This window comes from Hypanus sabinus, chromosome 6 (genome assembly GCF_030144855.1).
Source record: "Hypanus sabinus isolate sHypSab1 chromosome 6, sHypSab1.hap1, whole genome shotgun sequence".
Lineage (NCBI taxonomy): Eukaryota > Metazoa > Chordata > Chondrichthyes > Myliobatiformes > Dasyatidae > Hypanus > Hypanus sabinus.
Genome location: NC_082711.1, coordinates 81,941,061 through 81,955,462, shown reverse-complemented (window position 1 = coordinate 81,955,462; position 14,402 = coordinate 81,941,061). Strand labels below are relative to the sequence as shown.

The 14,402-nt window shown below is 38.1% G+C and overlaps 1 protein-coding gene across 1 annotated transcript in view; it reads right to left on the bottom strand.

The window, feature by feature from the left end:
• Positions 1 to 14,402, bottom strand: part of stx17 (syntaxin 17) — a 102,575-nt gene that overhangs the window by 73,772 nt on the left and 14,401 nt on the right. The window contains exon 3 of the mRNA XM_059972513.1: positions 7,196 to 7,261. Coding sequence (XP_059828496.1) covers positions 7,196 to 7,261 — 66 coding nt within the window. The remainder of the gene's footprint in view (positions 1 to 7,195; positions 7,262 to 14,402) is intronic.

Below are 14,402 nucleotides of genomic sequence, written 5' to 3'. Positions count from 1 at the left end.
CTAGATGCTATTTTAAATGTGTTAATGAAAATGTTCTCATCATATTTGCATAGAAAAAAAAGAAATCAACATGCCCGATAAATAAATGATTTAGAATTCTAATAAAGAAGTTAGCACCTTGTCCAGGTCACAGATATGGTATGAATGCATAAATACTGCTCAAAAGTTTAGCTTCTTAAAAGATTATCTACCACCAACTCAGTTATCCATCACATCACAAATTAAGTTTCAAAAATACAAAATTAATTGTCAAAGCTGAGAATCAATCCCTAATTATTGTAACTTGAAATTAAATGTATACATTTTTGTGGAATGGACCATTTTTTTCTCTGCTTCCAGCTACTCCATATACATTCCCTAGCCAAACATCTAATCAAGCTCCATATTGGACAAAACTACTTAAGAACATACACATGACAGTACTTAATTTTGAGCTCTCAGGATCCACTTCTTTTCTGTGCCTGAGCTCCATCCCAATCATGTTTATCACTTAGCAATTATTGTCTGCTGAGATGAAAAACACAATGACTGACAAGCCAATTAAAAGCTTAACAGATCTATCATTCATATGGCTGTTAATCTCATTTCTTCAGAAGTATCTGACCCCATTGTTCAATGTAACTACTGGTCACTTTCGTCTGGATTGCTAGTGTTTGCTGCTTCCTTATCAACAAAGTTTAATTTATCTCACACATTGCCCCAGTAAGAAACTGGCTTCTTAATTGAACAGAGCTCTGTGTAGCATCTACACTACACGGTCTAATACAACTGAGGAGCTAAATAAAGCCAAGCCCACAAAACCACAAACAGAAACAATGACAGTTTGCTGCATTCAGCATTTGCCCAAACAATGACTTAAAGACTGCTATTGGTTTCAATTCTCATGGAGCTGCATCAGTAGTGAAGAAAAAGATAGTAGTTCATTTAGAACAGAATACACCTGAACCACGCTGAGAACAAATTTCTACCAAATCCAATATCTATGGAGGTTGATAGGCCTGCACACTAATTAATGAGGCATGGTGGGAAGGTGGAAGGTCTCAGTGAAGAGAAACTTAAAATGCTAAAGAAAAAAATACAAAGAAGCTATGAGGGAAAGTGGTTGAGATAGGGATAGCCAGATTATGTCAGGGAGACACAAAGTTTACAAAAAAGTGCGCCAACAAATAAGAACCAGGTAAGAAAAAATTGTCATAGGACAAATGAGGCATAATGCAAAAAAATTAATGTCTAAAAACATGAAATGGACAAATTAAAAATTGCTGTATCTAAATCCATTCAAAACTTGAAATAAGGTAGGCAAATTATTGATGCAAATAATTGTATATGGACATAATCACGATTATGAAGACATGGCTGCATGGTAACTGAAGGAGGGAGCCGAATATCCTAGGAAGGATACAAAGAAGAAAATGAGGATTGACATTGTTAGTGAAGGACGGAAACAGCAATAATAAGATGATTCTGAAAATCAAAATGTAAAGTCTGTCCGTGTGTAGGTTAGAGATCTCTAAAGGCCAGAAATGTTTGCAGGAGTTGCCTTCAGGCCTCCGAATAGTAGGTGCAAAGTAAGGAATGGCATGAAACTGAAAATTAAAGATCCATTTAACAAAGGTACTCATATGTGGTATTAAATCTAACTGTAGATTGGCTAAAACAAATTAGTATTAATATTACAGGGGACAAGATTCCTGTAATGTATACAAAATTATCTTTGCGACCAGTACAAAAGGCCACCAAGGGATCAGCGCAATGAACATGGGTTCAGTTGGTCTGTAGGTGTGTGGTGTTACTTGGGGAAGAGTGATCATAACATGATAGAGAATTCTTGATTAAAATGTAACTTAAAACAAAAGAAACCAGATCCTTGACTTTTGACGAACAAATCACAATCAGTAAGGAAGGCAGTAACGTGTCCGCCACAATTATGCTCAACACTGCTGTCCCCCAATGTGTATGTTTGTCCCCTTAATCTACTCCCTATACACTCATGATTGCAGAGCCAGATTCTGCTCTAACTCAAAGTTCAAGTTCTGAAGTAAATTCTTGGCCTTAACCTACCTCATATCGAGCTTGTGCCTTGTCTACCTGGAATGCACTTTCTCTATAAATGTAACACTTTATTCTGCACTTTATTATTGTTTTACCCTGTTCTACCTCACTGTTGTAATGAATTGATCTGTATGGACAGTATGCAAGTTTCTCACTGCACCTTAGTATAGGTGACAACAATAAACTAATTCACCAATTTACCATGAGAAGTGCCGGTTGTGATAGATTGGACAGCATCATAAAAAGCATGGCAACATATTGATAAGAACTGACAATAGGGAATGAATGCAGAGAATGGTTATACATTTCTGCTAGAACAAAATCATAAGTGGAAAAGTGATCCAATTATGACTTACAAAAGAGGCCATGGGTAGAAATAGATTAAAAGAGGAGGCACAAACTTACCAAAAAGTAACAAGACTCAAAACTGGGAGCAGTTTAGAATTCAGGAAAAAAAGGACCATGAGTAAGAATATATGATAGTAGATGTAGGGTTTTGTATAAACACAGACAATAAAAGCTTCTCCAAGCATGTGAAAGAAACAGAAGAGTCATGACAAACAAAAAAGTGCCATGCTGTCTGAAACAGGAGATTTTACAATGAGGAGCACAGAAGTAGCCGATGAGTTAAACAAATACAGCGGATTCTGATTAATTGGGACACAACAGGACCAGTACATTTTGGCCCAATTAAGTGGCTGCCTCAATTAGCTCAAGATTCATGGAAATAGTTAAAAATATACAAAAATTATAAACTACCATTTAACTCAGGAGTTCTCAACCTATGGTTCATAGACCCCTTGTTTAATGGCAATAGCCTACAGCATAAAAAGGGTGGGAATTCCTGATTGCACTGAATAACAAATTATGTATTTAAATAATAGAGAACAAATTAGAACACTGTCAATACTACTACAGTATTATAAAACTGTGTATTAGTTCCTAATAGTTACAGAAGAGGAATTATCTAGTGTACACTGCCATGTTCTCTTGATTGATGGTAAATGAATAAAATTAGTGCAAACACCTAGTGCAGATAATGGACTACCTTCTTACAATCTATCGACAACTGCATCCTCGAAAATCTTCATTTTCATTGCAATATTCAAGACAATTGTCAATACCTTCAAATTCTATACTTCCTAACTTGATAATTAGTGAAATCATTTCATTTTCACTCTTGGCCATTTCTAGCATCTCCAAGCCTGAATGTTTGAATCACAGTGAGCAAAAAAATCAGTTCCGAATTGTCTTAACATTTATTTCTCATCAACTGTCAGTGACAAAAGTCACTGTTTTTTTGAAGACGAACACATGCAACTGATGCTGTTTTAAAACTGTTCTTATAATGGCATAGTATCTAATGGCCACATAATGCATGCATCTGCCACTAGTTAGCATCTATTCAGCAACAGTCTCCTGCCCTAATTAAATGACTATTCTGACTATTTTCTCAATCAGTTTTTGTTCTTTAATAGTTGTCCCAAATAAGCAGCTGCCCTGATTAACCAGAATCCACTGCATTTTGATACTGTCTTCTTGGAAGAATATACAAATTACTTTCCAGACATGTTAAAAAGCCAAGTCTAACAAAAATATAGGATTAAAAAAAATTAATATCGGTGGAAACAATAATCATGGAGAAATGAATGGAACTGAAAGCTGATAAAATTCTCAAGGCGTGATAATCTGCATCCCAAAATATTAAACGAGAGTGCTATGAGTAGATGTAATCATTGTATCTTCCAATATTCTCTAAATATGGAACAGTTCGTGCAGATTGAAGGGTAGAAAATATTGGCTGACTGGCAGGTGGCAGAGAGTTGGAATAAAGGTGTCCTTTTCTGGTTGGCTGCCAGTGAGTAGGGTGTGCTTCCAGGGTTTGTGCTGGGACCGCTTCTTTTCACATTATATGTCAATGATTTGGAAGAATGAATTGATGGCTTTGTGGCCAAGTTTGAGGACAATATGAAAATAGGTGGAGTGGCAGGTAGTGTTCAGGAAGCAGGTTGTCTGTAGAAGGACTTAGACAGATTGGGGGAATGGGCAAAGAAATGGCAGATGGAATATGGTGTAAAGAAGTGCTTGCTAATACACCTTGGGAGAAGTAATAAAAGGGTAGACTATTTTCTAAATGGAGAGAAAATTCAATAATCAGAGTTGCAAAGGGACTTAGGAGTCCTTGTACAGGATTCCCTAAAGGTTAACTTACAGGTTGAGTTGGTGGTAAGAAAGACAAAAGCAATGTAGGCATTTGTTTTGAGAGGAGTGGAATACAAAAGCTCAGATGTAACACAGATGCTTTATATGACATTGGTCAGATCACACAGAGTATTATGTGCAGTTTTGGGCCCCTTAACTAAGAAACGATGTGCAGCGTTTGGAGATGGTCCAGAGCAGATTTGTGAGAATGATCCCAGGAATGAAAAGGTTAATATATGAGGAGCATCTGATGGCACTGGGCCTGTACTCTGGAGTTTAGAAGAATGAGGGGAGGATCTCAATGAAACTTATCAAATATTGCAAGGCCTAGAGAGAGTGGATGTGGAGAAGATGTTTCCTACAGTGGATGAGTCTAGGACCAGAGGGAACAGCCCCAGAAGGTGGACATCCATTCATTCCAAAGATGAGGAAAAATTCCTATTGCCAGAGGACAGAGAGTCTATGGAATTCACTGCCACAGACGTCTGTGCAGGCCAAGTCACTGAGTATAGTTAAGGCAAAGATTGATAAGTTATTGCTTAATCAGGGCATCAAAAGTTATGTGGAAAAGGCAGCAGAATGAGGTTGAGATGGATAATAAATCAGCCATGATAGAATGATGGAGAAGACTCAATGGGCCAAATAGTCTAATTCTGAGATAGTGCTGATGAAGCACAATGATGAATTGCTGGTAGCAAACAAAACTATTAACTACTTTATTCATCACACTTTTTCTTGAAAATTATCACTACAATCAATAGCTTGTAACTTTCTGTCCAGTGGGATGTCATGGAACATCCGAGAGGGCTGGGCGGAATGAAATTTTATGGTCGTATACAATGATCTGTCATTTCTTGGTGACTGACAATTGCGTATGGGCAGTACTTACACAGCATTTGTCACAATCAACATGCCTTAATTGGAACATCCCAACCTTCTGGTTCGGTTGAACCCCAAATCATACCAACCCCATACGTATATTAGCGGCCTTCGCACCACAGAATCATGTGGCTGTTAGCAGAGTTAGCCAATGAGTCAGGTTTGGATATGAGCCTGGTGACAGTTTATATGTATAATTCAAAATTTTAATCTCCTTATCAAGGAAGTGATGCAACAGAAGTTCTCTATTTATTCCTGGGATGAGAAAGGTGTCTTATAGGAACAGATTCAGTATAATATTAATAACATTTATACAGATTAGAAGAATGAGAGAATTTCTTCTTATAACATGGAGATTGCTTAAAGGGTAATAGAAACAATCTTCACCACACAACAATTCCAAGAGAAATATGGTAAATAACATCAAATGTTACATGTGACTTTATCAACCCCATTAAATCCTTCAAATCTAGTGATAGAAAGCGATCATGGAACATTTTCACTGAATCCAGGGATCTTCCATTTTCATCTGCAAGCAATAATCTTAACCAGCAGGCCTGGAACTGCCACAATTTCAGTCCAGACTGCTATTAAGCATAGGTATGTCAAAACCCTAACTCTTGTAACTGTTTCCACTGCTGCACAGCTCATCTTAGGACAATGGGAAACTATTCAAATTTTCCCCGTAGGGGCCCTTATTACACCCAGTCAGCTCCAATGGGAAAGCCATCTTGTTGCAATATCTAACACAAACCTCCAAAATTGGCATTATTCCAGATATATCACACATGTAGTTATCAACTGGACAGATGGAAAGATTCAAGTACAAATAGTAACATCCCACAACCCAGGGAAATTCTACTCTGCTATTATTCAAAATGAAAAAAGAAGAGTATTCCATTTAAGAACTATTTGTCACAATACAACTGAATAAATGGTGAAAGAAGCACACCACCTCCAAAACTAGCCACTCACCATTTGCCTACTCTGTCAAGCAGGGTATTGGTGGCAATATGTGCAGTCCCACTTAGGCCTCATCAATCATCTAGGAGCTCATAGGAATGATATGGTAGCAAGTCATCCTCACTCCAAAATGAAATCTTTCCATACCATTCTGATTATTTATGCTTAAACATGATCTCCAGAAAGCTCACTCCACAAATTTAATTTAGGATATCTGGATTGTTGTCATTTTCTGCAACTATAATGTATTCAATTCAGTATTTATTGAGTTCTTGGTGCTTCAGTTATTGAATTCTTTTAAGTGAATAGATTTGAGCACTAAGAAGATCAAAGCACACAGGGATTATCTGGGAAATGGCAATAATGTAGAAGTTCAATCATGGTTCATTGAAAGGCATAGAAGGCACTATAGGCAGTATGGACTATTCCTGCTCCTATCCCCATGTCGGAAAAACATTTTAAAAATATTTTTTAAGTGTTTAAGTTCCAAGAGGCATTTTGGACTCAAAGTTATTAAACTATAACATTTCGTATCTTATCATATGGATTTTCAAATTAAAGTTTGATACTTAAAGGAAAGGGAGAAAGGAAAGCTTGGCTCTTTTTGAATAAAAAACAACTTTGGTACTTAATTGGTATCTTTTTTCTTTATTCTAAACAGAATTCATTTAACTTCAATCATTTAGTGTGCCAGAATTGCCTTGGAAATGTCTCATCTCTGCTGACTGAGCTTACATTCTGGAATAGGATTCCAAAGCAGGAATTTAAAATTAATACAGAATTCAGTATTCTACTTTTTATTTATATACTGATGCTCCAAATAGAAAAAAAAGTCTAATCCTTAAACAACCTTAAATACGTTACTGTAGAAGTGAATAATTTTGGAATGATAAAGCTATCAACTTTAGCAAGCATGCTATAAAGGACCTTCAAAACAAAGTCAAACATCTTAATTTAATAACACATCTCATTATGGCAAGATATGGTGGAAACATGCAAAAGCAAACATGCATAGCAGAGAAAATTTTTACTATGGCCCTCAATCATTTTCAGCAAATGGAATGCTACAACATGGAAAGAGTATACAAACAGCATTTACCTGCACAGTGCGGCTTGCATTGATGTGCTCCTGGTGCAGTTTGTCCCATTGACAGCAACGCTGATACTGTAATGCAAATTGAAAACTTTATCAGGGTTCTGTGCTGAAGGGGGGAATCATAACTTACCAACACTATACTGTTAACACACTCAAACAAGAGAAAATGTACAGATGCTGGAATTCCAAGCAACACACACAAAATGCTGGAGAAACTCAGCAGACCAGGCAGCACCTATGGAAAAAAGTACAGTCGACGTTTTGGGCTGAGATGTCAATTGTACTCTTTTGTACTTTTTTTAATATACAGTATTTCTGTTTTTTTGCACTTTTTTAATCTACTCAATATATGTATACTGCAATTGATTTACTTGTTTATTATTTTTTTTTCCCCTCTGCTAGATTATGTATTGCATTGAACTGCTGCTGCTAAGTTAACAAATTTCACGTCAACATGCCGATGATAACAAATCTGATTCCGATTCCGATTATGATTTTCTCTTGTTTGTGACTGGATTACTACACTAATTATGAACAAAGTGGATGAGCTTAGAGCATGGATCAGTTCTTGGAGCTATGATGTTGTGGCCATTACAGAGACTTGGATGGCTTAGGGGCAAGAATGGTTGCTTCGAGTGCCAGGCTTTAGATGTTTCAGAAAGGACAGGAAGGGAGGCAAAAGAGATGGGGACGCAGCATTGTTGATCAGAGATAGTGTCACAGCTGCAGAAAAGGGGTAAGTCATGAAAAGACTGTCTATGGAGTCTCTGTAAGTGGAAGTTAGGAACGGGAAGGGGTCAATAACTCTACCGGGTGTTTTTTATAGACCATCCAATAGTAACAGGGACATCGACAAGCAGATAGGGAGACAGATTCTGGGAAAGTGTAATAATAGGATTGTTGTCATGGTGGGAGATCTTAATTTCCCAAATATCAATTGGCATCTCCTTAGAGTGAGAGGTTTAGATGGACACAAAATGCTGGTGGAACACAGCAGGCCAGACAGCATCGATAGGGAGAAGCGCTGTTGACGTTTCGGGCCGAGACCCTTCGTCAGACCCCACTTGGAGTACTGTGCTCAGTTCTGGTCGTCTCACTACAGGAAAGATGTGGAAGCCATAGAAAGGGTGCAGAGGAGATTTACAAGGATGTTGCCTGAATTGGGGAGCATGCCTTATGAGAATAGGTTGAGTGAACTTGGCCTTTTATCCTAGGAGCAATGGAGGATGGGAAGTGACTTGATAGAGGAGTATAAGATGATAAGAGGCAGTGATTGTGTGGATGGTCGGAGGCTTTATCCCAGGGCTGAAATGGCTAGCACAAGAAGACACAATTTTAAGGTGCTTGGAAGTAGGTACAGAGGAGATGTCAAGGGTAAGTTTTTTTTACACAGAGAGTGGTGGATGCGTGGAATGGGCTGTTGGCAACAGTGGAGGAGGTGGATACGATTGGGTCTTTTAAGAGACTGCTGGACAGGTACATGGAGCTTCGAAAAATAGAGGGCTATGGATAACTCGAGGTAATTTTTAAGGACATGTTCGGCACAGCTTTATGGGCTGTATTGTGCTGTAGATTTTCTATGTTTCTACATTACACTGCAAAGTCTATTCTAGGGATGCCTAGCCTGAAGAAGTTTAAACCTTCCCTGTGTCCCGTCGAAGGGTCTTGGCCCGAAACATCAACTGTAGTTTTTTCCATAGATGTTGCCTGGCCTGCTGAGTTCCTCCAGCATTTTGTGATACTGTTAAGAATAACAATTTTCAAAATTTAAGCAATTCACCCTACTTATTTTTCCAATGGGGGGTGGGGTCGACCATGGATATCGCATTATAGCTATCTTCTTGATATGTAAGACAGTATGCAAGCCAGGGCACTGCCTTAGAGACACCCTTTGTATTTTTCCTTGGGGTTCACTCTTGAAGCCTGCTCCATGAGTGGATATAGCTGCAAGGCAGGGAAGGCTCGAGATCAGAGTTCTTCTTCTCCTAGATGAGCTGCCAACCAAGATGACGAGCACCATCTGCCTGAAACGACTGGTTTTAAAGCACAGTAACCAAACTTTACTTCTTTTCCTATCAGAAGAAACAGTTTTGCCAGGCTTAGTTGCCAAGCTACACAAGGTGTCAAGAAGTTCAGGAGCCGGATTCATTGTCAGAGCCCATTTGTGACGTACATCATTGGAAGCTTAGTCCCACCACCACTCCAGCTATGACAACCTTAAGGAAGCAAATTTATCTTTCAAAAAGTGTACAATTTCTAATGCTACACTATCAAAAAGATGTACCACAAAAAAATTTCAGAATACAGTTCATAATCATAATCTCAGGGGCACTGAGAACATAGACACAAAATCTATGCAAACTCATGACTTAAATATTTTTTTGTTTGAGTGTTCAATTAATATATTAATAAAGAGTATTATTAATTAATGTGGGCAGGGCAAACTTATCATATATGTTATAAATTGCATAATTCTATTGTCATCAAAGCAACCTGAATCTACACAAATTCAACATATTTCAGTAATTTCCATTTTTATGTAATGCATAGCTATTATTGTTCTTTAATAATAGTGTTCCATAGAGAACACTGTTTAATAATACTGTTCCATAAAGAACAATAACAGCTATACACATCAAAATTGGAAAATTAATTTGTACATGAACAGGTGATAGCAGCCACCACGGGGTCTCTACATTGACTCATTTAAATCTATTATAGATTTGTCAGCTAAATAATTGTGGTTAAATTAAAATATAAGTTTATAACCATTTATTTATTCCCCACTTTCAAATTTAGGCACAACCCATTGCCAATTATCTGATAAAACAATTCATTTATAAATTCACACCCTTCCAGGTACAAATTTCAGACAGTAAAGATATGCTACATACATTGCTCATGATGTTTACATTACAAGCTAGAACTGTGACTTAGCAAGAATAGGTCCTACAAAAGATAGGTCATCAACTTTTCAGAGACTATGGGAACTAACTGACTAATTGATATTCAACATTTAGAACTTTCAATACCAGCTGCTGCACAGCTTAAAAAGCATATTTCAAAAGGCCTCAGCTATCACACACTTTGCCCTAAATTTTACTGAGTGAAGCCTGCACTCACAATTCCAATAAATATCAACTGGATTCAATAACAGGATATACAGAGTCCAGCATTGACGCACAACCATGAAATTCATGGTAGAGCTCAGTCAACACGGTCAGGACTTCTGCATTCGTGCAGGAATCCCAAAAATATACAGGTAAGAATTAATAAGAACTTAAGAAATAAGCCAGTTGAGATCATAGTTGATTTGACTGCGGACTTAGCTCCATTTATCTCCTTTTCCCCATTCCATTAATTCCACTACTATGCAGGAATCTACAGAACTGTGTCTTAAAAATATTTACTGAGGTAGACACTATGGCTTCCTTAGGCAAAGAATTTCACAGGTTCAATACTCTCTGGGGAAAGCAGTTCCTCCTCCCATTCTTCCTGAATCTATACCCCCAATTCTTGAAGCTATGTCTTCTAGGTCTAGTCTCAACTAATTATGGAAGCTGCTAATTTTGTGTGTAATGGTTGGCAAACAAAAATAGTAATAATCATTTAGAAAATAATTTATAAGCAAAAATTGAAATCCTAGGAAGGATTCAGAATGAGCAAGAATGAGGCAACAAAGAACATGTTGACCCTCAATTTTTAAACAATATAATTGCAGCATATTTTAAAAGTATTTATACATGAATATTCAACTGCTTTAAAGTACAGTTTACTACACTGATTAACTTACATTTTTGTTTAAAAGGAAATGTGAAACTGCAATTGAAAATTAGAGGTGTAACTTTTAGAAGAATGCCCATTTTTCTCACTGAAAATTTTGATATTGTCATTGTGTTAACTTTGTAGACTGTATAATTGTATAATACTGTATACAAATTCAGTTAAGGTACAAGAACTCTGAAATGTATGGGCAAACTCAACCCAAAATTGGCTTAGTGATAGGAAGCAAGGTCTAGTGGTAGATGGGTGTCTAACTGACTGAAAGTCTATGGCGAGTGGTGTAATACAGGTTCCCCCTTTCTGCTCCTGAAAACTGTTCATAACTCAAAAGTTGGCAAGTCAGAAATGTGGCTGCAAACCAAGTTCATACATGGCAGAAAATGACTGTAAACCAACAGCACTCAACAATCACTGTAATCCTTCAGGAAATCAGACGGTAGCTTTAAATAATAATCACACTGGACAGCAAATTATTTCAAAAGTATTGCTCCCTCAGATTTTTTTTAACGATAAACCACTTGAAGCTGAACACAAATATAACTTCAGGCTACTTGTATCTTGTAGGGATTTGGAAAACAAGAAATTAACTTCTATTGAATATAATGCATAATGGTGCTGACGCTTTGCAATAGATCAACTAAGATAAAAATGTTTTGTTGATGATTTTCATTTCTGAGACTTCTCACTTAAGGGTCCAACAATAATCAGCCAGCATTGATGGATCCAGTTGCCCTGATACAATTTCTCAATGATACTGTGTCCTGGTGAAACCTTTCACCATATTCATCACTGACAGTGCAAAGATTTGCAGGAGGAAGTCTAAATGAGAATGCAGAAAATGAATCTTTAATAACATGTTGCACTTCATGGTTTTGTATGCTTGAAGCATGTAAACTAGTTGCCAATAGCTTGGTGTTCTGTAGTCGCCAAGAAAATTGAATGCCTTCAATTTGATTTTCTCCAGTCCCATGAAAAGTTCTTCTAATTGCCTGCCATTGATAACCTGTTTGATTTGTGGACAAACAAAAATGCCTTCCTTAATCTTCGCATCAGTTATTCTGGGAAATGCCTGTCTCAGATATCAAAATCCTTCACCTTCCTGATTCATCATTTTCAAGTCAAGTCAAATCAAGTCACTTTTATTGTCATTTCAACCATAACTGCTAGTTAACACAGTAAAAATGAGACAACGTTCCTCCAGGACCATGGTGCTACATGAACAACAGAAAACTACACTAGACTACCTGAAACAACACAAAAGTACATTAGACTTCAGACTTAGACGGGACTATAGAAGGTGCACAAAACAATGCAAGACAGTACAATAATTAATAAAGAAGACAATCGGTACAGTAAAGGGCAACTGACAATATAATAATAAAAGATGTCAATGTAAACAATGTTTTAGCAGGAATTGAGAAAGAAATGAGTAAAAATTGGAAAGTGAGTGGAGGGGGAGGGAGGGGAGAGGGGTGAGGGGGAGAGAGGGAGGAGAGAGAGAGGAGGGAGAGAGGAGGGGGAGGGAGGGGAAAGGGGTGAGGGGGAGAGAGGGGGGAGAGAGAGAGGAGGGGGAGAGAGGGGGAGAGCGAGAGGAGGGAGAGAGAGGAGGGAGAGAGAGAGGAGGGAGAGAGGGAGATTGGAGTTGCTGTACTGTACATGTTTCAACAAGACTTCCAAATTTTGGTAGTTTTCTGCACAGCTGATTGGTGTTGAAGGGTGGACATTGCTTTTGTGTAGTGCACAGCTTTCAGGCTGAAGGATCAATAAAAAGACACCATTGCTGTGGGTCATACTGGCAACCCAAAACATTCCCAGGCCTGCCCCGACAAAATAGAAAACTTATATTGTGGACAACATTTTAATTGACTGGAATTATTAATTGAAATAATATAGGTGATTCCAAAAAGAAAGGTGCATGATGGGGAAATTTCCAGCCCAAAATCTGGAAAAATACACCTAAAAGCATCCAGGAACCAAAACCTTTGTTGTCCAATGTTACCTTACCAACTCACCCAATTTGTTGATGTAGAAAACTGGAGGATCACCTGAATAAATACTCATTCTCTGTAAGGTCCAATAGTATAGCAGATTTTCACCAGACCAAAGCAGAATGAACCAAAACAGCATTCAAGGCAAGTCTGGGAAATGACCATGAGACAAAGGAATAGAATCCAGTCATTCAGCCCATCAAGTCTGCTCCACCATTTCATCATGGCTGATCCCAGATCCCACTCAACCCTACACACCTGCCTCTCACCATATCCCTTGATGCTACGACCAATCCGGACGCTATCAACTTCTGCTTTAAATATACCCACGGACTTGGCCTCAAGCATAGTCTGTGGCAGAGCATTGCACAAATTCATCGCGCTTTGTCTAAAAAAATTTCCTCTTACTTCTGTTAAAAGGTTACCCTTTAATTTTGAGACTGTGCCCTCTAGTTCTGGATGTCTCCAGCAGAGGAAACATCCTCTACACATCCACCTTATCCATTCCTTTTAACATCTGGTAGGTTTCAATGAGATCACCATGTGTTCTTCTAAATTCCAGTGAGTACAGGTCCAAATCTACCAATCACTCCCTTCATTCCCGGAATCATCCTCATGAACCTCCTCTGGAGTCTCTCCAATGACAACACATCCTTTCTGCGATAAGGGGCCCAAAACTGTTGATAATACTCCAAGTGCAGCCTGACTATTGACTTAGAAATCGTCAGCATTATCTCCTTGTTTTTATATTCTAATGCCCTTGAAATAAATGCCAACATTGCATTGCATTTGCTTTCTTTGCCACAGACTCAACCTGTGAATAAACATTCTGGGAGTCTCACACGAGAGCTCCTAAGTCCCTTTGCATCTTTACACCTGGTAATACAGAAGTATAGATCTGGGGATGGGTACAAAACCATCTCAAAGACACTGAATATACCTCGGAGTTCCATGCAGCCCAACATGAAAAAGTGGAAAAAATATGAAACCATAGTTACAATGTTGTCAGGCCGCCCTTCTAAACTTAGTCACTGGAGAAGAATGGCACCTGTAAGAGAGGCTACTGTGACACCAACAGTCACACGGAGTGAGCAGTTGGTCAAAGGCTGCAACTGGAAATGAAGTTCATGGCTCTAAGGCCTTCCACAAAAAGGGTATTTATGCAAGAGTGGCAAGGAAGAAGCCCTGGCTAAAAGAAAAGTATATTCTTGACCATAAAGACTTTGCAAAGTGTCACTTAAAAGATATAAAGATGTGGAAGAAGATCTTGTGGTTGAATGAGACTAAAATGGAACTACTCAGCCTCAGAACTAAGCAGCACGTGTGGTGTAAATCTAATACTGTACATCAGCATAACCCTAACACCGACCCTACTGTAAAGCATGGTGGATTTTGCATCATGATATAAGGATGTTTTCAGCAGCAGGAACTGGAAATCT